This window comes from Drosophila biarmipes, chromosome 3R (assembly GCF_025231255.1).
Source record: "Drosophila biarmipes strain raj3 chromosome 3R, RU_DBia_V1.1, whole genome shotgun sequence".
Lineage (NCBI taxonomy): Eukaryota > Metazoa > Arthropoda > Insecta > Diptera > Drosophilidae > Drosophila > Drosophila biarmipes.
Window position 1 is genome coordinate 31,009,288 of NC_066616.1, and position 22,011 is coordinate 31,031,298.

A 22,011-nucleotide genomic window follows, 5' to 3' on the forward strand; every position below is an offset into this window, starting at 1 on the left:
CTTTATCAGACTTCTTCAACAGACAACAATTTATTTGGCGTACTATTTGCAATTCTCAAAGTAACAAACAAGTGTAGAAGACATTAGTGTTGTTTAAAAATAGAGATGCTAACTTGTTTGGGCTAATCTTTAACTATTTCTTAAATGTAGGTATTCCACAAATTGTAATCCTTAAATGCTAGAGTGCGCCTCGAAATACCTTTACTCCTATTCTGTACAGAAGGAGTTCCTCATGGCTTCGAGTTCCTTTAGTGCTTCTTGCAAGGTACTTATGGGGCCGAAGTCTTCTCTATTTACAAACGACTCAAATGGGGGGCAGAAGCTGGGTGAACCCAGCCTCCTCCGTGTCTCATGAGTACGCGCAGAGGTGACCGCACTTGGGGCACTTGGAGTGCTTGGCGAAGTACTTCTGCAGGTGCTCGATGTGACCGCCGTGGGAGCATCCTTGGCACCAGGCGTACACTCCGCGGACGATCAGGCCGCACACGCAGCACTTGGCCGACTGCATGGACTTGCACTTGTCGCAGTACCATCCCACCTTGCCGCCCATGGGTCGTCCACATTCCCCGCAATTCGTGTGCATGGAGGTCGAGTGCTGGTTGAGCTGCTGCACCGATCTCAGCCAGGAGCGGTTGATGACCTCGCAGGCCTCGTTCCACAGCTCATAGCGATGCAGTTGGTCCACATAGGTGTAGAACCAGTGCTCCTGAAAGGGGAAAACCAAATATTTAAGCAGTTTTTACCTTGATCCTAGTATATCCACTCACCACCAGTGCATCCTCAATGGGCAGCAGTTTACGAGCTTCTCCCAACGCTATAAGGACTGTCAGCGCTGTTTGCACATCACCCACATCGTTCATCAGCATGAGGGCATCGGAAACGAACTTGTGCGGCTCCCACATGGGAATGGGCGGAACATGACTCACTTTCAGGACAGTGGGAACATGTGGTGGCTAAAAGAACAAACAATACACCAAAAACCCAAACATTTCTTTAGTAATTTTCACTTACAGGCGACTTCTCGTGGTCGGAGGCCTTGAGATCCAGTTGAGGGCGAGCTGCCTGCACATCGTGATGCAGGGCAGGAAAGGCCAGGGCTTTGGCGCATTCAGTGGGACCCACGTAGATAAACCCATTGCGCAACAGCTCAAAGTTGTCAAAGGTAATCTCGCTGATGATTTGCGTCTCGGACAGAATCACAGAACTGGTTGGCGGGTGCTCCACACCGCTGCCACCAAGGGTATCGTCGTCTACGTTGGCAACATCAGTCTCATGCGCAGTTTCCGGTGTGTTGCCATTGAGATCCTGGCCGAGATCATTCCGCTGCTGAGGCCAATCGCTGGCCACTTGAGTGGCACGTCGGGAGTTCATTGGATTCTTTTGATTCGAGAACGATGACCTGTGCTCGAACGGAGGCTCAAAATGATTGCTGCCGTAAAAGAGCTTGATGAAGTTCCACAATGTGGTGGCCTAAGAAGGATACATAAATATTTTTAGGTGGGTTAAAGTAGAAATGTTCAGTTCTCACATTATGTTTGCCGTATTTCTTGGAAACCTCTGCGTTATGCTCGCAAAGCTCCGCCAGCTTTTTGCCACTTATAACCAGTTCTTTGGCACAGCCAATGAAACTCTCGTGCTCCTGAGTAGGTCGGGAAACAGATTCATTCAAGGGAGAGCCAGAAAACTAAAAGAATTTTAAATAGTTAAGATGTACACCGGCTTTCAGAAGTCACGTAAAACCAACCGTCTCGTTTACCATGAATTTGTACATCTTGGAATGATCCAAATGGAACTGCATGCTGCCAGCCACATTCGTTTTCCGGCGACTTCTAAAATTACCATTCTAAGAGACAAGCAGGGGGATATCGACTAACTAAACATACATGAAGCTGGAGGACTTGGTGTTGGAGGCTCCACTGGTCTTTGGGGCGTATTCCTTGATCTTGTTGGCAAAGGAGATGTCCCCGAATCGGCCCCAGCTGGCTCCCTGGGCATTCGCTTTCAATGCTGGCCTGGTGGCATCCTTAAAGGCATGCTTGTAGATGGTGGAATCCTTGCTTATGGACAGCAGGCAGTGAGAGTCGCTGCCCTGCCACGCGATTCCCGTGGTCACATTCGTGTGCTCGTTGAAGGAGGCGAAGGGGATGTAGGGCCGGCGGATGTCCCACACATGCACGCTGTAGTCCACCACGAGGGCGCAACTGGCGATGTGATAGCTGCAGTAAATTAACAATTAATACTGGTTAAGTGATTGAGAAACGCTCCAAAACCCACGTTCTTTCCGGCCGCCATTTGACTCTTCCCACCACGGCGATCGTGTGGATGGTGTGCTCCAATCCCGGCCTGCCGTCCATGTTCCACACCTTGATCTGCTTGTCCCTACTGCCGGTGGCCAGCCAGTTCCGCGTGGGATGCCAGTCGCAGGTGTAGACGGGTCCATAGTGCGCCGTAAACTGCACCATGCACTTGTCCCACTTCCTCATGTCCCACAGCTGGACGGTTCCGTTCTCGGAGACGGCGGAGAAGATGTTCTGCGTGTGCGGACTGAACTTGACATCCCTCACCGATTCCGAGTTGCAGAAGTAGGTGTTAACCGACTTGTCCGATCGGATGTCGAAGCATTTGATGGTGCCGTCCTGTGAGCCGGAGATCAGGATGTTGGGTTCGCTGCTGTGAAAGGTCACGGTGTGGGCGGTGCGCTCGTGCTCATTGTAGACCAGGAGCTGCTTCTGCCTCCCAAACTTGGAGAGATCCCAGACTGAAACCACTCCGTTTGTGGCCGCCGTGGCCAGGAGATTGCTATCCAAGGTGGACCAGGCCACATCGTTGGCGGAGTAGCTAAGATTCTGATTCTTGCCCCGCATATTACACGATTCCGTGAAGCCATTGCTGTTTATGGAGTACACCTTGAGCACTGAAAGGCGGGCATGTGAGATGTATGTATAGGAAAACCTTGGAGGTATCTAATCTTACAGCTTCTCCCAGCCAATGCTATCTGGTTGTTGTCCTTGTTCAGGGCCAGGGCATTCGCATGTCCCTCCAGGCAGATCCGCAGCGAGATGGTGGAGGGGTCCTCCACGGAATCGGGCATCTTGGAGCTGTTGCAGATGGGCCTTGGGAAAGCAAAACAGTGATTTGATAAGACAAGACGCTATCTTTTATTTTTCTTTCGGCTCAGTATGACCGTATTGCGAGCGGCAAACTATTGCGGGGTGTTCTGGAAAACACAGTCTTAAGAGATTCGGGAGGGAAATTAAAAATGTTTGTTTGAGCCTAAGACTTAAAATATAAATTATTATATTATAAATAAGTCTTTTAAGGAGTCATATATTAAATTTACTGTGCTACCACAGTAGCTACATTTAAAATAAATGAATGTTTGTAAGTTTATTTTTGGAACACCCCAATAAGAACCGCTGCAAGAGACACGGCGTTGCCAGACCGCCTTCGCCGGCAGAGTGGCAACGCCACCCCTGCGCCCTTGCTGTTTACAAAAATCACGGTCGACTTTTTCGGCAATTTCAATTTATCAGCGCAACAAGTGGCCGTGTTCAAGCAGGCGCCAGGAGCCAGGTCACCCTCACACCGATCCCAGAATGCCGGACATCAAGATAACGCCACTGGGCGCCGGCCAGGACGTGGGCCGCAGCTGCCTGCTGCTCTCGATGGGCGGCAAGAACATAATGCTCGACTGCGGGATGCATATGGGCTACAACGACGAGCGCCGCTTCCCCGACTTCTCCTACATTGTGCCGGAGGGCCCGATCACCAGCCACATTGACTGCGTGATCATCTCGCACTTCCACCTGGGTGAGAGAACGTCCCCCTTATCTGGGCTTGACCGGCTCTAATCGTTTCTTTATCGATTGCGTGCATTCCAGATCACTGCGGCGCCCTGCCCTACATGTCCGAGATTGTGGGCTATACGGGGCCCATCTACATGACGCACCCGACCAAGGCCATAGCGCCCATCCTGCTGGAGGACATGCGCAAGGTGGCCGTGGAGCGCAAGGGCGAGTCCAACTTCTTCACCACCCAGATGATCAAGGACTGCATGAAGAAGGTTATACCCGTCACGCTGCACCAGAGCATGATGGTGGACACAGATCTGGAGATTAAGGCGTATTACGCCGGTCATGTCCTGGGCGCCGCCATGTTCTGGATCAAGGTGGGCTCCCAGAGCGTTGTCTACACGGGCGATTATAACATGACGCCGGACAGGCATCTGGGTGCCGCCTGGATAGACAAGTGCCGCCCGGATCTGCTGATCTCCGAGAGCACCTACGCCACCACCATCAGGGACTCGAAGCGCTGCCGCGAACGGGACTTCCTCAAGAAGGTGCACGAGTGCGTGGCCAAGGGCGGCAAGGTTCTGATCCCCGTCTTCGCCCTGGGTCGCGCTCAGGAGCTGTGCATCCTGCTGGAGACCTACTGGGAGCGCATGAACCTTAAGTACCCCATCTACTTTGCTCTCGGCCTCACCGAGAAGGCCAACACCTACTACAAAATGTTTATCACCTGGACGAATCAGAAGATCCGCAAGACCTTTGTCCACCGCAACATGTTTGACTTTAAGCACATCAAGCCGTTCGACAAGGCCTACATCGATAATCCAGGAGCCATGGTGGTGTTCGCCACGCCGGGAATGCTGCACGCTGGCCTCTCTTTGCAGATCTTCAAGAAGTGGGCGCCCAACGAGAACAACATGGTGATTATGCCTGGCTATTGTGTGCAGGGCACAGTGGGCAACAAGATCCTGGGTGGCGCCAAGAAGGTGGAGTTCGAGAACCGCCAGGTGGTGGAGGTCAAGATGGCCGTGGAGTACATGAGCTTTTCGGCCCATGCCGATGCCAAAGGTAGCTACTAATGAACCAGTTCTATCACAGTGAAATATGATATAAATAACCCCTCTTTCCTTCAGGCATCATGCAGCTAATCCAGAACTGTGAGCCAAAGAACGTTATGCTCGTCCACGGCGAAGCCGAGAAGATGAAGTTCCTGCGCTCAAAGATCAAGGACGAGTTCAACCTGGAAACCTACATGCCGGCCAATGGCGAAACCTGTGTGATTTCCACGCCCGTCAAAATCCCCGTCGATGCCTCCGTTTCCCTGCTTAAAGCTGAGGCCCGTTCCTACAATGCCCAACCTCCAGATCCCAAGCGCAGACGACTCATCCACGGCGTGCTCGTGATGAAGGACAATCGAATAATGTTGCAAAACCTGACCGATGCCCTTAAGGAGATCGGAATCAACCGGCATGTGATGCGATTTACGTCCAAGGTAAAGATGGACGATCCTGGACCCATGATCCGCACCAGCGAACGGCTCAAGACTCTGCTCGAAGAAAAACTGGCCGGCTGGACGGTGACAATGCAGGAGAACGGCTCCATAGCCATCGAGTCCGTGGAGGTGAAGGTGGAGGAGGACGAGAAGGATCCCAAGCAGAAGACCATTTTGATATCCTGGACCAACCAGGACGAGGACATCGGAGCCTACATACTGAATGTGCTCCAGAACATGTGCTAGGCTAGGCAACGAAGAAGCATCCCAATGAAATCCCATGCCTTAATTCCATAGATAAGCACAAAGTGTAGAAACCAATTTCTGAAAATTTGAATGTCGGTCAAAATATACATACGTAAATATTCCAAAAGGGCTGCGGGATTCTTCAATTAAATGTTGTAAATTGATAGTTCTCAACTTCTTGATATTACTGGAACATACAAGTTAAAGTTGACATACAAAATAACTGAATTTTAATAGTCACATTCACGTTAAACTACATTTATAATCATTTATAGAGGGGTGCGGACACAATCGAAACATTTAGTAACAGATCAGAATAATGTTTATATAGTTTTTTAAAATTTTAAAAAGGAACTTGTTAAATATCAATTAATAACTTCAATAAGTGAAAACAAAAACAGACCTTCTTTCCTTTCCTCCCACTCCACAAAGTCAAAGAGTCGGCGGTTAGAGTTATTTTCGTTCGTTCCACGTTATTTATTCTGGGGTTTTTCTGAAAGTGTAACATTACTAGGGCTCCAGGCGTCGCTCCGGGTGCCTGGCACCATATGCAATTAGCTTTATGAATCGTTGGAGCCGTTCGATCATCACACAGAAGTGGCATCCGCTTATGTGAGGGCGGCGGCACCGGAGATGATCTCGATCAGCTCGCGGGTGATGACCGCCTGTCGGGTGCGGTTGAAGGTGAGGGTCAGCTTGTCAATCATCTCACCGGCGTTCTTGGACGCGTTGTCCATGGCAGTCATACGGGAGGACTGCTCCGAGCAGGCGCCCTCCTTCATGGTGTAGAAGATGAGCGAGGCCAGAGAGAACTCCAGGTAGCTCTTGACGACATCGCTGTCGAGCGAGTCGTAGACGGCCAGCTTCTCGGACTTCTCCACGGTGGATCCGCTGAAGATGGGCAGGGTGGAGCACTGGTAGGACACCACCGACTTGAACCGGTTGTACACGATCTTGCCCTCGGTGTAATCGTAACCGGTCTGCAGAACCTCGTTGGCAATCTTCGAGGCGTCCAGGAAAGTGGGCGGCAGACGACCCACCTCGTTGGCCACCATCAGGATGTTCTTGCCGTACAGGCGGGACAGGATCGCACGCGACTTGTCGCCCACGCAGAACACCTTGGTGTTGGCCTCATCCTGGGCCAGTTCTCCGCGAATGAGACGGGCCACACCAGTGTGGACGGCTCCGCAGAGACCACGATCCGAAGTCACCGCGATGAGCAGCTTCTTGGGCTCGGCCTTCTCGTCGGCCTGGATCTCCGTCTTCTCGAAGAACTGCTGGGCGCCAATGCCGTAAGGACGCGCCGCCTTCAAGTCTCGCTCGGCACGAGCGTACTTGGCAGCGGACACCATCTTCATCGATTGCGTAATTTTCTGAATGTTCTTCACCGACTTCAGGCGAATGGAAATCATCTTCAGGGTGGCCATTCCACGCTGCTGCTGGGCCAGCATGGTGGCCTCCATGGCCAGGGGCAGCAAGAGCTGGGTGCGTTGCATCATCATCCTGTCGAAGCTGTCGAAGATTCCCTGCCGAAAATTTCTTTAGTTTCACTACTCGGCAAAATGGCAATTTTCCTCACCTTGCGTTAAGTTGGCTGCGCCACAACGAGTGTTATAACACCGAGCGGCGTTGCCACCCGGTCGAGTTTGGGGGTGGTCGTTAGTCGTGGTGAATGGCAAATAACAGGGGCAGGGGAGTAGAAAGGGGGTTACAGCTTCTAAACCAACAGTCTTATACAATTATAATGTGGTAAAAATTGTAATCTGTAATTAAGGGGTGTACTTGCCAAGACTAAGATATTCTCGGAGTACAGACGACAATACATTTTTCGAATTTTTGAGTATCCCAACTCTTCTAAAGTATTAAGTTTAAATAAAACCTACGTGAAAATTCTCTAGGTTATTACAACCAATTCTTAATATCATAAGTAAACCCCTTGAAACATATGCTTCTACACCCATGTATATTATGCATTTGAAAATCCAATTATGTAGCCACGAAGCCGCATCAAAGAAACTATTAATGTATTAAAAGTATTAATTGTTAGTTAATTGCTTCACATTGATACTTTCAATATGAAATTTTGAAACAAATAAGTAATTGATAACGATAAGGTGGTTCAACCAGAGATGCCACCTTGCTTCCCCCTGTCGACCGGAGCTGCCACCCTGCTTTCGCATGGTCAGCTGCTCACGCACGCCGCCCGCTGGTCCGTCACTAACGCCTCACGCAAAAAAAGCTGACGTACTCGGGAAAAAGATTAGGATATTTCGACGGAGACGAGCGCCCGATCCGACTAATTGACTCCCCCGCCCCAGCAGCCAAGCCTCACAGACAAGATCGCCCCGTGCCAGGACTTCCGGGATCCCAGGGATGCGACCTCTGGGGACGAAAAACAGCGGACAAGTTAGCTGTGCGTGTGCGTGTGCGTGTGCGTGCGTGTGAGTGTGTGTGCTCGCTGCGAGTCTGTAAAAAGCTGGAAAATTGTTGCTGCGCAGCGGAGGAATATACATATAGAACACTAAGCAGCAGAAGTGGCATGACGAAGATCAAGACGAGGCTAAAGACAGAGGCCTAGGGACACCAAGCAAGAAATCGGTGGCTGAAACAACCGAAATTCCAGTGCCTTTGTAGCAGCAACAAGGTGTGCGTGAGTGCGTGCGTGTGTTGGTTGCCTGCGCAGTGTTGTTGTTGCCGTCGCAGTTGCAGCGCTGCAATTGTTGTTGTTGCTGGTGTGACACAACAGTAACAAAATATTGAGCCGCCGAGCAAAACACATGATGTGGTCGTTTTTCTCGCGCGACTCCTCGAAAGACTTTCCCTACGACATTGGCGAACCCGTGGGCGGCTTTGACCAGTACTCCATATGGACGCTGCACAAGGCCAAGCGGAAGACCACCCAGGAGGAGGTGTCCGTCTTCGTCTACGACATCCGCAGCGGATCGGACACCAAGTGCGAGCTGGCCAAGGCATCGCTGAAGCGGCTCAAGACATTGCGTCATCCCAGCATCCTGCAGTATCTGGACTCGCTGGAGACGGACAAGATGCTCTATGTGGCCACCGAGGCGGTGGATCCGCTGGGCAGCTACTTTGCCAAGCTGGGCAGCGATAATCTCCAGAAGGGCCTCTACCTGGCCTGGGGCATCTTCCAAATCACTGTGGGTTTATCTAACTAGATCGCTTTTGACAATCTTTGCTAACCTGTAACCCCTAATCCCTTCCAGCGAGCCCTGTCCTTCCTCAACAACGATGGCAATCTGCGGCACAACAATGTCTCCGCCTGGTCGGTGTTTGTCAATGCCTCTGGCGAGTGGAAGCTGGGCAGCCTGGAGTACGTCTCAGCGGCCGATGGCAATCCCATGCCGCCCGCCAAGATTCCCGTGACCCTGGAGGTCTACGACTCACCCGAGAAGAACGATCAGAGCAAGCTCAAGGCGGCCACCAAGTGGTACTTACCTTATTTAATCCTTAAATCCATTTATTCTAATGTCTATCAACCGAACCAGTTCCGTGGACATGTGGGGCCTGGGCTGTCTGGTGTGGGAGGCCTTCAACGGCGTGCTCAAGCAACGCTCCAACCTCAAGGACATTGAACACATACCCAAATCCCTGCAATCGCTATACTGCGAGCTGGTGGGAGCCTCGCCTTCGAATCGCCCCAATCCGGCGGACATAATCACACGTTGCCGCAAGCCAGGAGGCTTCTTCAAGAACGATCTGGTGGACACACTGCTCTTCCTGGAGGAAATCCAGATCAAGGACAAGGCGGAGAAGAATCGCTTCTTCAGCGGCCTGACCACGCATCTGGACAATTTCCCGGACAATGTGTGCAGGCACAAGATACTTCCACAGCTGATAACAGCCTACGAGTACGGAGATGCGGGCTCCGCGGTGCTGGCACCCATGTTTAAGGTTGTCCATTGAATCTTTACCCCCTGTCTGAAATATATTAATAGAGAATTCTTATCTTGCAGCTGGGCAAACTGCTAGACGAGGTGGAGTACCAGAAACGCATTGTGCCCTGTGTGGTCAAGTTGTTCGCTTCCACGGATCGCGTGACGCGATCGCGCCTGCTGCAGCAGCTGGATCTGTTCATTGCGCATCTGCAGCCACAGGTGGTCAACGATCAGATTTTCCCCCAGGTGGCACACGGCTTCCTGGACACCAATGCCACCATACGCGAGCAGACAGTCAAGTCGATCATCCATTTGGCGCCCAAGCTCAACTACAACAATCTGAATGTGGAGGTCCTGCGTCACTTTGCCAGGCTGCAGGCGCGGGACGACCAGGGTGGCATTCGCACCAATACGACGGTGTGTCTGGGCAAGATTGCGCCGCACTTGCATCCGCAGGTGCGCCAGCGAGTGCTGGTCTCGGCCTTCATTCGCGCCATGAGGGATCCCTTCCCGCCCGCAAGAGTGGCGGGAGTTTTAGCGCTTGCCGCCACACAGCAGTACTTTTTGCTCAGCGAGGTGGCCAACCGGGTGCTGCCTTCCCTGTGTTCCCTCAGCGTCGATCCGGAGAAGACGGTGCGCGATCCGGCGTTCAAAACCATTCGAGGATTTCTGGGCAAGCTGGAGAAGGTATCCGAGGATCCCAGCTTGCGGGAAACAATGGGTAAGTTATCTTTATTCAATTAAAAATGTATTGATGTATAACAACAAAGGGAAGATGCATAAAGTAAAGGTCATAAAATGATACTAATAGTTCGAACTATTCCTTTGCAGAGGCGGATGTCCACACGGCCACGCCCTCGATTGGCAATGCGGCGGCCACATGGGCGGGATGGGCGGTGACGGCCGTCACAGCCAAGTTCTATCGCAGCCAAAGTGATTCGTCTCGACCACGACCGCCTTTAACTGGACGCAATCTGTCCAAGCCAGCGTCGCTGGGTGAGTACATCTATATTCGCCTCGCTTATGCAATTTGCACAATGCAATTAACCTGGCCTCCATTCGCCCTGTTGCCGTGTGTGTAGAGCAACCATCGAGCAGCAGTTTATCGACCACCACAAGTAGTGTTACCTCAATGACGTCGCTGGAGCATGAAAGCAATGACACCTCCGCCTCGGCCTCTGATTATGGCAACAACGATTGGGACAACGAAAACTGGGGCGAAATGGATGTAAGTACCCACTTTTTGAATGCCATTTGCAAAGTGCTAATTAAGCTTGATTCATTGCAGACCTCGCAGGATCCCAGCAGTCCGCTGGCAGCCAGCTCCAATAATGGCGCCTTGATGGCGGCTAATGCCCTGAGCGAAGTGCGCGATGGCTGGGACAACGAGGAGTGGGGCAGTCTTGAAGAGGATCCGGTGAGTTCTTTGCTTAAAACCCGAAAATTCATTTGCTTATTATTTTTGTTTCTGCTTAGTGCGAGGAGGAGGAGCAGGCGGAGCAGGAGCAGCAGCAACAGCAGCTGGCCAGACAATCTATATCATCCACCACGTCATCCAGTCAGCAGCACCAGCGTCCTCTGCTGCCACATCAGCAACAGCATTCGCATCAGCAGCAGCTGCAGCAGCACGAACTGAACGATCTGATCGAGCCGCTGGCCAAGCTCAACTCACACGTCACCTCGCCGTCAAAGCAGTCGATGCTGCGGCCCAAGGAGCTGCCCAATCTATCCAGCAGCAACACGTCGCCCACGTCGGCCACTGCCAATTGCAATAACATTAGCCCGCCTTCGTCGCATTTGAATAATTCGACGCATAATGCCAATTGGAATAGCGATTCGTGGGCCGACGGGGAGTTTGAGCCACTGGATGAGTCGGGATTTGGTGAGTGTCGGGATTAATCATTAAATATTTTAATATATGATAATAACTTTCACCTGTATACCCTTATAACGACCTTCTTAGTGAATGTTAACTAATGAATGTACCATGTTTTCCAGGAAATGCCAAGCTGGACGAGGCTCGTCGCAAGCGGGAGGAGAAGAAGCTGCAGCGGCAGCGGGAACTGGAGGCGCGTCGCGCCCAACGGGCGAGCGGTCCCATGAAGCTGGGCGCCAAAAAGCTTTAAAAGTAATCAGCGGATAACAGCGACGACCCGCGTTATTCAGCTGTTATTTCCCTCGTACATCTAAGCCCAAAGTGTATTTTGTATATTTCTGTACGTGCGTGTATGTCCCCTGTCCCGCTCCCCATTTTCCCGCTCTGTGTGTGCTGTGTGCTTTGTGTTACCTTTGGGTACGAGTACCAGGTATTGCATTAAATGCAATCTCAGTGTCTCAGTGTTTGAGCCTCCACATTTCTATTCCGTATTTCTAATGCTGGCACGATATTAGCTAATGTATTCTCAGCGTCTCTAACGAAATGTCCGAATGTAAAGCACTGTAACTAAAAAACCTGTAATTTATATTTATAAAAAACCAAAAACGAATGAAGCAAATGACAAACCAACCAACCAGTAGTTAGTAAATTACTTCAAATTTATACTTTTATTAATCGAGTCTAGAACGGAGAAAACGTATCGGAGATAGAATTTCCTGGGACTAAGGGGGTCCTTGAGCGTGAATGTCAGAGTATGGGGGATAATCGATATATCAGTGAGTGGATATGAGGTCCTTTTCCTATCCTCCCACTAACAAAGAGTGAATGCGGATGTGCGTGTGTGTGATTTCAAAATTCATTTTAGTCGCCCCTTTCCAAAGCTGAAGACAGAAAACTTAATGGATTCCATGCTCGATTTTCTAGAAAGCGCTGAGGCGAGAAGAGAATATTTAACAAGAGGAAATCTAAACGTATTTTTGCGAATGGAGCGTAACCAAAATTGTGAATTTTAATACATAAATAATAACAAACATATTTTTATATAGTTCATGATAGAAGGGAAACGAATTATATAGAACCAACCAAATAGAAACAACAGAAATCAAGAACCGCAAGCAATTATAGAAGGAAACAATTTTAAAGCTTTTCAGAGATACATTTAATTGTAGTAGAATTGCACTTGTTATATAGATGTCCTAGTTTGCCATGAATAGGAACGATCAGGAATGCGTTTTCCTCTCGGTTTAGGTTTTCCCTTATTATTTTCTTGCCGTTTTCCGTTGAAGAGTTTTCGATGTTTTCGAAGTTGTCGAATTTTACCCAAGTTTACCTAAGAACAGCACCAAGCGCAAGGCCATTTTTTGCATGTCAAACTACTAGTAGCGATACACTTTTTGAATGTCCTGTACATACATTTAGATACAGATACAGTTATACATATACCTAACATATATGCCGATTTTTTCCAATACCTCAATATCAGTGTACAATTTTTCCATAATATATTTTTGAAAATACAAACGAAACTAAATAACCCAAAAACGAAGGAAGAACGAGCGAGTAAGGAAGGAAAATGTTGACTTTTTGAAATCTCATTGTTGTCGCCGCGTCTGTTTGTTTGCGCCTGGAGCAAACGCCACATATGTATATTTGTAATTAATGCAACTCGACTCCAATCCAAGTCAGCCCGATGATCCCCGCCCGCCTCCTGCTCCACACTTATTGGCATTCATTTTCTTATAACAGATTCTCTCAGCAAATTTAACATTAGCGTAATGAACTATTAAAAGAAAAACCAAAAAACTGAAAACTGAAAACCCACATTGAGAATAAACAAATTGAAGCAACATGGAAAATTTATTGTTTAGACAAATTTTTAAGACTGCAAAAATAAAAGAGAAAACAAAATTAATTGAAAGTGGTAATGGTAATTACAAGAAAACTAAATTATTTAGTACTAATCATCAGTAAAATAAATTTTGAAATAATAAATAACAAGAAAGTCTTGATATTTTAACTCTGAAGGTAAGTTTCATATTTTTAAATAGTTATGTTTAAATGGCTTAATGGATGTACTCCACATCTGGCCGGGTAGATATATAAAGTTGCCTAATGGCATCTGTTTTGGCAAATGGTTCTGATGGCCATTCGATAATTGCAACAATCCCAAACCAAGCCTTTGTTTATAGTTTTGCCGTTTGTGCAGCTGTTTTGGCCAGTTTGGCGAGGATAGTTAAGATGGGTAGATGCAGATATGGGGAAACCCCCATGGAGCTGGGCAGACAAAGGGAAAATATTTATACTGCCGCGATATCAAGTTCGCTTTTTGTTCATGTGCTTAAAAATAAACCAACTGGCGACGTGCTTACTTGCTCGTACTAAGAATTAACTTCGCATTTATCAATTTCTTGTTTATAAGTAACTTATTTTACTGGGAACTTTAATGCCTCATTTATTTATTTTAAATATTTGCAGAGATGTTGGCATGCAAATTTACTGGGAATCATAATCCATTCGTCTCGATAACCATTTTATATGTATCTTTTAATTAAGCATAGCTCATAAAGCGTAATTTGCGCCACACGATTCGTAGCATACTTTTTTGAGCCGCAGAACACACCATTTGATGTGGGTCGTTTCGCACTCCGCCCACTGCGCCAATTAAAATGAGTCAATCTGCCCAGATTAGTGCTCCTCGGTAATCCCCCAATGTCACGTCACGTTTTGCGAACTATTTTTAAGACCTGCGACCGCACAACTTTGTTTTTCTCACGCGCCCGTTTCGCAGCTAATTTGTTGCAACTTGCACTGGGTTTCCGAAACAGGGGCGCTGGCAAGGGGGGCTGGGTGAAAAATATTGCAAAATTGTCTAGAAATATTTAAAAATATAAATAAATAGAAATGGTTTTTATGAAAATAAAATAAAATCACTAGAATGATTTTTATTAACATAAGAGCAACTACCATATATTTGTAAGTTCTGTGTATTTTGTGGTTGAGGGACTAATATTTTCATTGGTATAATTGATGCGGTAGCTGTGTTGTAGCTATAACACACGATTATTCTGTCAACGAACGTAATATTCTTATTGAACTTAATTTTAATAAATTCATCAGCTATTTTTTAAATTATATTACTAATATTTTCAAGGCCGCTGTTTGCTGAACACCAACATCGCGACCCCCTTTGACCCGCCCATGCTGCCACCGATGGTGCCGCCCAACTGTCCACCCCCGTGGTGGAGCAGCTGCCAAATCTGTTGACGGAGTTGCCCTTGCCGTGAGTAATTGCCTCGCCCAAGAGCTGCTCCGGATTGCAGTGCCTAAAATAAGTGACGCCAAGTGGTGGTGGAGGCGAGGCGGAACCAGGGGCTACCAAAGTCGCAGATCGCTATTAATAGGCCTGAAGTCAGATGGAGATGGAGAGCCAGACCTATATAGTGGCTCCACAGAGACACACAGACGCAGCCACTGCACTGGCATTACTCATACGCCCTGGCTGCCGCCTCTCGCGTGTCTAATTGCGCTGAAATGCTGGAGCTGCGATTACCGCCGTGGCACGGTGTGGGTAATTAAATGGCCATCGCCGCAGGTCGTGATAAAGTTGAGCAAATATTGAGATCATTATGGTAATGCCGGCTGCCCTGCAGCCTTCAGCATCTTTGGCATTCATTTTGCGCTCATTAAACTTGAAGCATATGCCTTACTGGGTTTCGTTTTCCATTTGTCACCGGTGCATGGGAGCCGTAGCTGTGCGATTTGGCACGCAGGTGTGCTGAGTGCCGCGGTGCCAAACAGCTCTATACGAATTCACATAATTTCCTCGCTTCGAGCGGGCGCAAAATGCATTAAACGCTCTTACTATTACTATAGCTTTGTTTCTGTTTCGTTGCAGTTTGTTTTTGATACCCTGGAACCGTAAAGTTGAAGGGTGTGTCGGTCGTGGGGTAGGCAGAAAAGTAAGGAATCATACATTTTAGATTTTATGTGAAAAAAATATTGTAAAATCTATTAAAATTACTCACCGAACTAAAAAACTCAAGTCAAAATTTCCATAGAAGTGTTATATTATTTTCTAAGACATTGAAAAAGATATTCAAAGGGAATTTAAATCAATTTTTCTATGAAATCACTTTGTCATGCTGTTTATCCTTTTTATTATTATCCTTATAGACTGAGTAACTTATATAAACAATATTTTATGTTTTTTACAAGTAGATCCTTTGATTATAAAATAAAAGTCTTTAAAAATCTACCACATTTAGAAGAGTTACTAAAACGTATTCTTAGTTTTCACCCAAGTATCTGAGTTTCTAAGTTTCTAAGATATTTTCCTACTTTGCAACTAAAATATCTCAGTATTTTAGTATAAGATTTAATAAATTGCCTTAAAAAATACTAGGATATTCCCTTTTCTAGATATATTTCAGCAATCGTGCCTATTTCTTATTTCGCGACTTCGACTTCCACCAGCTTCGCGCATTCAATTCAATCAAAGCGCAACGCTCCGTTCAAATCGACTCGCCTTTGGCTTTGTTTTCGGCGTCTTTTGTTGTTGCGGCTGCCGCAGTCGTTGCAAAAATTGTTTAAAATTTCAAATTAGCTGCAGTTTGCATTGGTTAATGTTCCAACAATTGTTGCCGTTTCTAGGAGCGGTCTCCTTAGCATTTACACTGCCCCTGCATTCTGGAACAACTTCTCCCAGCCGCCCCCCACTGCGGGTGATGGCATTTGGGGGCAGCTTATTAATAATTGCCAGCCTATAAATCATTCTGATCTGAGCTGTCACACGTAGATATTCAGTATCTAAGAAGTGCAACAAGAAGGCATCACGAGATGCTTGTACCTTATTTTTTTAATCTTCCTTTGTTGCCCAATAAAACTTATAAAATATTATATGGTTTCCTTAGATTATCTTAATCACCCAGACAGCCCTCCTGTTTCTTAGGTGTTTATAGGGTCTTAAAGGGTTAGGCTAATATTTATTTAATCCCAATTAAGAAATTTTTTACAATTTGCACCCTAGGTTGTACTATCCTAAAACAAAGATAATTGTACTTACGAAGTATAATGGAATAATGGTACAGGAAAAGTTGTTGGTTTTTTTTTAAATATTTATATATATTGGTAAAAAACATTACTGGAATATTATTATTTTTTACATTTTAATACAACTTCCTCAGTGTTAAGTTTGGATAGAATGCTCTTCTCACTTAAACTGAGATTCCTATGTTTAAACCTCCTAATTGGGTGATTTTTACAGTGTAAAACTCGCAATGTCAGCCCCATTTACTTATCCAAAACTCTTTTCGAGCGTGCCAAGCTACACTTCGAAAATCCCATAGTGATTCACGGGGGTTTTCCCGGCATTAACCCCGAATAAGGCCACGCTTGAGCCTACATATTTACGCACTTCGAGCCAGTTTCCGTTTTGTACAAACAGCGAGCAAACAGGCAAATAATAATTGCGACGAGCAAATATTGGTCCGTGTAAATGGCCAAGCCCCCGAGGCAAACAAAGAGTTAAGCCCGCGGGGGCGAAGGGGGTCTTCCATAGAAAGGAAAACCGCAGGCCGAAACCGCGATAAGGCGCTGAATATAGCCCGGGCTCCGACTATATAGTCTGTCCGGCCGAGCGGGGCTTTCGGTGCGTGCCCGAGTTGATAATTCAGCTGGATAGCGAGTGCCCAGACCGCAGGCAAGACGCTGCGGATGAGTCACCCTGGCTGGCAGTGTGGCGACCCGTGGCCACCAGAAGCCCAAGTGTTCCACAAGTTCGGCACGAGCGCCACGGAGATCGGAGATGTCGATTTGGCCATTAAAAAAGCTGGCCATTTCAGGTAATACGAACATAAAATGTACGTTTTTAATCCCTCGGAATAGGATTATAAACAAAACATTCTTTATTTATCTAAAATTAAGGGAACAGGGGTCTAATATTTTTATACTGGCACTCCAAAATGTTCGTATTTTCCCTAAAATAATCGTAATTTTATTGTTGTAACGACTAAGCTATGGAATAACCCAAGAGTTTAACGCAATCCCGCACCATATTTTAATTTTATTTATTATTCGCTTTGTACTAGGGATTTTAGGAAGTTTATCAAAAGATTAAATAAGATGCGTCAAACTTAAAACTCCACTAAAATGTAGAAATATTTAAAAGCTCTACTAAAAAAGAAGAACTTAAATCGGAATTGAAAACAAAATAATAATATTCCATATCCATATATTATTTGAATTATTTTACTTAAAATTTTTATGAGATCTTTTTACTTTATTATAAGTTATTATTAAATAAATTTCTTAAATGTAAAAATTTGGTTTTTGAAATAATAACAATTTTAAATAAAACCTCTACTAAAACGTCAATTATATATTTTTATTTTACCATGGCTAACAGAGTTTTTTATGATAAAGCCAGCACTGTCACGGACATCGCGAGCTGTAAACAAATAAGTAAATAAATTTACAACTGGCGGCTGCATGCAACAGTTTGTTGTCGATGAATGAAAACGTGCTGCCAGAGGTGGCGGGCCGTGAAAGGGGGTGCAGGGGTGCAAGGGGGCTTTGTGGACACTTGGTGTTTGGGCCCCGGCAAACGGGTTTTGGCCACATGCACAAGACACCACGTAAATGGCAGCGAATTGGCGCACAACTCGAGATTCGAGGCTTGCCGCACACGTGTTGATTTCGGTGGCGATGCCAGCTGAGCAGCCAGACAACCCACAAAGCCACCCGCCACCCACCACCCAGCCCCCGTCCTGCCGCCCCCTCCCGCCTTTAACCATGCCACCTTTGTAAGTGGGTCAATTACAGGCTGCCATTGTCGCTCTTGCCACATGCACAAGGAGAAATTGAGGACCGGGTGAAGTACTATTAAATATTTTAAAGAAATATGTTTAATTAAAAAAAAAATATTCCGAAATGTATTAAAAATAGGGATTATTCGGTATTTACAGAGATGCCTTCATTAGGTTCTTCAACATCTGAAATATTAATATAAAATTCGTTTACTAGTACTTAAAGTTTTCTCTGTGCACGCATGTGTTCCTAGTCCCAGCGAACTCTAAACTTGCGAAATAATAAATTCAATTTCACAAAATGGGGTAAAAAAACGAAGCCAAAAACGGCCAAGACCAAAGAGCCAAATCGAAAGCAATACAAATGCGTCTAAGTTGTGAAATTCCAGGTAGCTCCACTTATCGGTTGTCAGGCCGTAGGGCGCAAGTACCACCGATTTTATGAATTTATATCATTTTTATATATAGTATAGTATTGAAGTAGCTACATGGGGCCGCCATGAATGCGTGGGAGGAGATGATTTTCCAGTAGTAAGTCACCTGATCAGTGGCACGTATGCCATTTGCTGGAGATTATTTACACTGCTGACCCCTCTCTTATAGTTTTTTATAGCCTCTGATAAGAGCGGGTTTTCCTAACCTACTCTTCTGGGAAAATTCAGCCAGCTATCTTGTATACTTCGCGGAAATGCGTATGTAAAAATATACTTGTGATTTAAGCTGTGGTTTTCCAATATATATTGGAGTTTTGACATCCATATACTCGTAGAAGTCCTAATTTTAAACTATATTAATAATATAATATATACTAATTATGCAGCTATTTTATAGTTATTTAAATCTGTTGGTTTTTTTTCTTCGAATTTATACCCAACGATATCTAAGCTCATCTACTTTTGAGTTAGCTAGACCCTTTATGCCTATAAAACGTGCTACCCAACCAATCCCCAGTCCCAGATTTAGGCGCCTCGCCTGCGTTTTTGATGCTGGCCAGGCGGTTGCCTGCCGTTTTGGGTTCGGCTCTGTTGGGGCTGCTCTTTTGGGGCCTGGGCATGGGTCTGGATGATCATGATCCCTCCGTCCCGAGTATTTCTGCCCCGATCCCGATGCCGATGCCGATGCCGATCTCCATGTGCGACGATGGTGGTTGGCGTTGGCGATTAATTACCCTCGAAACGGCTTTGCTGATTTCAGCTTTACGAGCCTTTTTCATTTTTTTTTCGCCGGTCGCCGTCTTTTCTTCGCCTGACAAGTTGAAATATGCGTCGGACACTTTCGAGCGAGGGGCATAAAAATACCAGAACCAATCCGAACTGCTCTCGGTTCTTACACTTTGTTCAGATTCTTTTTTGGTTTTTGCTTAGCAGATTGTGGCTGTTGTTTTTGGGCAGGCCTTTTGCTTTTTATAGTTGTTTTGGCAAGGCATTAAACATTGGGGGCTTCGCTTTGTTCGTGCGACCGCCAATTGTTATAAGTGGATGAGTTAAGGGCTCTTGATTCTGGAGCGGCGGGGCGGCCACCGCGTGGAATACTCAATATTTATAGACCTAGGTCCGGTAGCCGAACAAAAAGAGAGCGCTTGACAATGCGCGAAGGGGAGCTACACTAGCTTACAGGAAAATATACCCGACTCTAAAAGGTAAAAAAAATATTTAAGTACTATCCAAATTATATTTCTTCCCTGGAAATAAAAATCCTTAAATTCTACATAATTTCTAAGCTGTTGCTAACTTCAATCAATTTTTAATGAGTAATTCTTTTGTGAAAAACTGCAAGGAATTTATGATAACCCACAAAAAAATTTGTTTAAATTCTTATTAACTATTTAGGAACTCTCAAACACATATTTCGCTGATATCACTAGTTCTTTCACTGTGCTTTCTAAGCTAATCTAAAATTTGGTTGACCTTGAGGTTATATTTTCTAGAAAAGGTAGTTCATATAAAAAAAAATTCCATTTTTCTTTGGTATTCGAAATTTTGTTGTTCCACAAGTTTCTTATTTTAGTTTACTTGAAAAATTCTTGATTTATATTGAAATACTTTTTTTTATAAAGTTTAAATCTGTGTAAAGGGATCTTCTGTAAGCTAGTGCAGTAAGCCGAACACAACTTATATCGTTTTTCTTATAAGTGGGTTAGAAAAACAACTCTTTTTCGCCGTCCCTGTCTTTGAGATGACTCACGTTGGACGTCAATACTGGTTGATATCAGGGACTCAAAGAAATGGGGGAGAAAAACTCGAAGACGTCACTGGTTCAAGGAAGCTACTGATAAGGATTCCGGACTGAAACACGTCATGGCTGGCCAGTGGAAAATGGGAATGGGAATTGGGATTGGGAATGGGGATTGGGAATTGGGATGTATTGTAACCCGCCTCGGGTTCAACGTACAGATGGCTTGGGGCCACACCTGTTGCCGAAACTACAATAAAAATACAGAGACCTGCGGCGCAATAAAGCCAGAGCAGAGCAGCGGCAACAAAAGCAACAGAAGCGGCCAGAAACGCAGAAATCACGCTACGATCATAAAGGCGAAACGTGCTAATAAAAGCAAAAACAAAGCGCCAGTCGCATGTCGCGCTTCTGAGCGGTAAGAAAGCCGCACAAAAACCCTAGGAGTTGCACTTGAACCCAGGTGGAACGGAATCGAGATTCCCGAACTCCGCGGAATGCCGGCGATTCGACGCAGCTGATGATGAGCGCACTCAAAACAGATAAACCATTCGCGAACCAGATGCAGATTCAGATACAATGGTAAGCCGAAATGGGGCCAAGGCAAGCAGCGGCCACGACCCAAGGAACACCGGGAGAAACCGGGACCAATTTCGAATTTAAATTTATTAACTAGGGCAAAACTATTTTTATAAGTTCAATTTTTTTTTGGTTTTTGTATATTTTTTTAGTTATGCTAGTAATTTTATTCATGAACATCTTATGAATAATTTCCGCTCCATTAACAATAATATATTTGTATCTTTTAGAAACCTCAAGATATTTTTAATATGAGTAACTAATTGTAAAGATGGCCGTGCTAAAAACATCCAATTCACCGAGATTAGGGGTACGCTTTTGCGTACGTGCTGCGTTTTTGAACTTTCCACATGATTAGCAGGAATTAATATGAATAATGTCCGTTACTGACTCATTAAATCATTATCTCAAGACCACAGGCCATTGCACAAACCACTTACGTAGTGTATTTTTGTTTTTAAAAACTGAACAAATTTTAGTTTCATCATTAATGGAAAACAGGAACTAACATTTGGAACCATTACCAGAGGCAGGAATCCAATTAAATTTTTTGGGCTTGTAGAATTTTCCTCAGTGCAGCGAAGATACTAACCCAAAAGTAGCCGCGAAGTCGTGCGATTTGGAACGCCCACGGCAACTGCAGAGCGGCTTCTGTTCTTCACCGCCCCGAATTCTTGGCCAAATTCTTCTCCGACTTCTTGGGTTGCTTCTTTTGTTTTGACTCCCGATATTCGTAATGTTTTCGCGAGAGATTCGAGATGCAACTATACTCAGATACAAATGCCCATGCCATAAGGGGAAGCATCTGAGTATCTCATTGAGTGGCGCACACAAGTACAATTAAGGTGTACGCACTGTACGTGTTGCGAGTTCACTGTACCCGTTACCTTTCGTCCGTATTATTAACTCAAAAATACACAAATGTAACAACAGCAACAACGACAACAAGAACAAATCGTACATCAAAAATGACTTAAAATCCCGCCACACGTCAATGGAATAAATGCATTCGGTGCAGTGAAAAAAATGGACGGAAAGTAGGATTGAAAGATATATTTAATTTAAAACAAAAATAGGTTTATAGATTTTACTTAGCTTCAATTAAAAAGAAAATATTAGATATTCTAAAACTATTTATCTAACCAGTATGACAATTGGT

At 45.7% G+C, this 22,011-nt stretch overlaps 4 protein-coding genes across 5 annotated transcripts; 2 read left to right on the top strand and 2 right to left on the bottom strand.

Annotated features, from left to right (window-relative positions):
- Window positions 1-11: 11 nt before the first annotated feature.
- Window positions 12-3,191, bottom strand: LOC108025337 (GATOR complex protein WDR24). Of its 2 annotated transcripts, none has more exons than XM_017095770.3 (8): window positions 2,974-3,191; window positions 2,275-2,914; window positions 1,884-2,216; window positions 1,745-1,826; window positions 1,529-1,684; window positions 1,012-1,470; window positions 768-953; window positions 12-706 (listed from the first exon to the last, which is right to left on the bottom strand). In XM_017095770.3, exons 1-8 carry the CDS (start codon window positions 3,089-3,091, stop codon window positions 350-352), a joined length of 2,331 nt encoding a protein of 776 aa, XP_016951259.1. In that variant the 5' UTR covers window positions 3,092-3,191; the 3' UTR covers window positions 12-349. The 2 variants fall into 2 exon arrangements, with proteins under 2 accessions (XP_016951259.1, XP_016951258.1); XM_017095769.3 differs by having other exon boundaries at window positions 1,745-1,829.
- Window positions 3,192-3,457: 266 nt separating this feature from the next.
- Window positions 3,458-5,653, top strand: LOC108025479 (integrator complex subunit 11). The gene is made up of 3 exons (XM_017095992.3): window positions 3,458-3,810; window positions 3,882-4,856; window positions 4,922-5,653. Exons 1-3 carry the CDS (start codon window positions 3,597-3,599, stop codon window positions 5,524-5,526), a joined length of 1,794 nt encoding a protein of 597 aa, XP_016951481.1. The 5' UTR covers window positions 3,458-3,596; the 3' UTR covers window positions 5,527-5,653.
- Window positions 5,654-5,973: 320 nt separating this feature from the next.
- Window positions 5,974-7,224, bottom strand: LOC108025514 (ATP synthase subunit gamma, mitochondrial). Its single transcript, XM_017096035.2, has 2 exons — window positions 7,106-7,224; window positions 5,974-7,052 (listed from the first exon to the last, which is right to left on the bottom strand). The coding sequence occupies exon 2, from the start codon at window positions 7,026-7,028 to the stop codon at window positions 6,135-6,137; it is 894 nt and encodes a 297-aa protein (XP_016951524.1). The 5' UTR covers window positions 7,029-7,052; window positions 7,106-7,224; the 3' UTR covers window positions 5,974-6,134.
- Window positions 7,225-7,726: 502 nt separating this feature from the next.
- LOC108025382 (N-terminal kinase-like protein) lies at window positions 7,727-11,928 on the top strand. Its single transcript, XM_017095855.3, has 9 exons — window positions 7,727-8,684; window positions 8,751-8,974; window positions 9,033-9,438; window positions 9,501-10,143; window positions 10,254-10,418; window positions 10,505-10,650; window positions 10,711-10,839; window positions 10,899-11,304; window positions 11,421-11,928. The coding sequence occupies exons 1-9, from the start codon at window positions 8,304-8,306 to the stop codon at window positions 11,546-11,548; spliced, it is 2,628 nt and encodes an 875-aa protein (XP_016951344.1). The 5' UTR covers window positions 7,727-8,303; the 3' UTR covers window positions 11,549-11,928.
- Window positions 11,929-22,011: the final 10,083 nt, after the last annotated feature.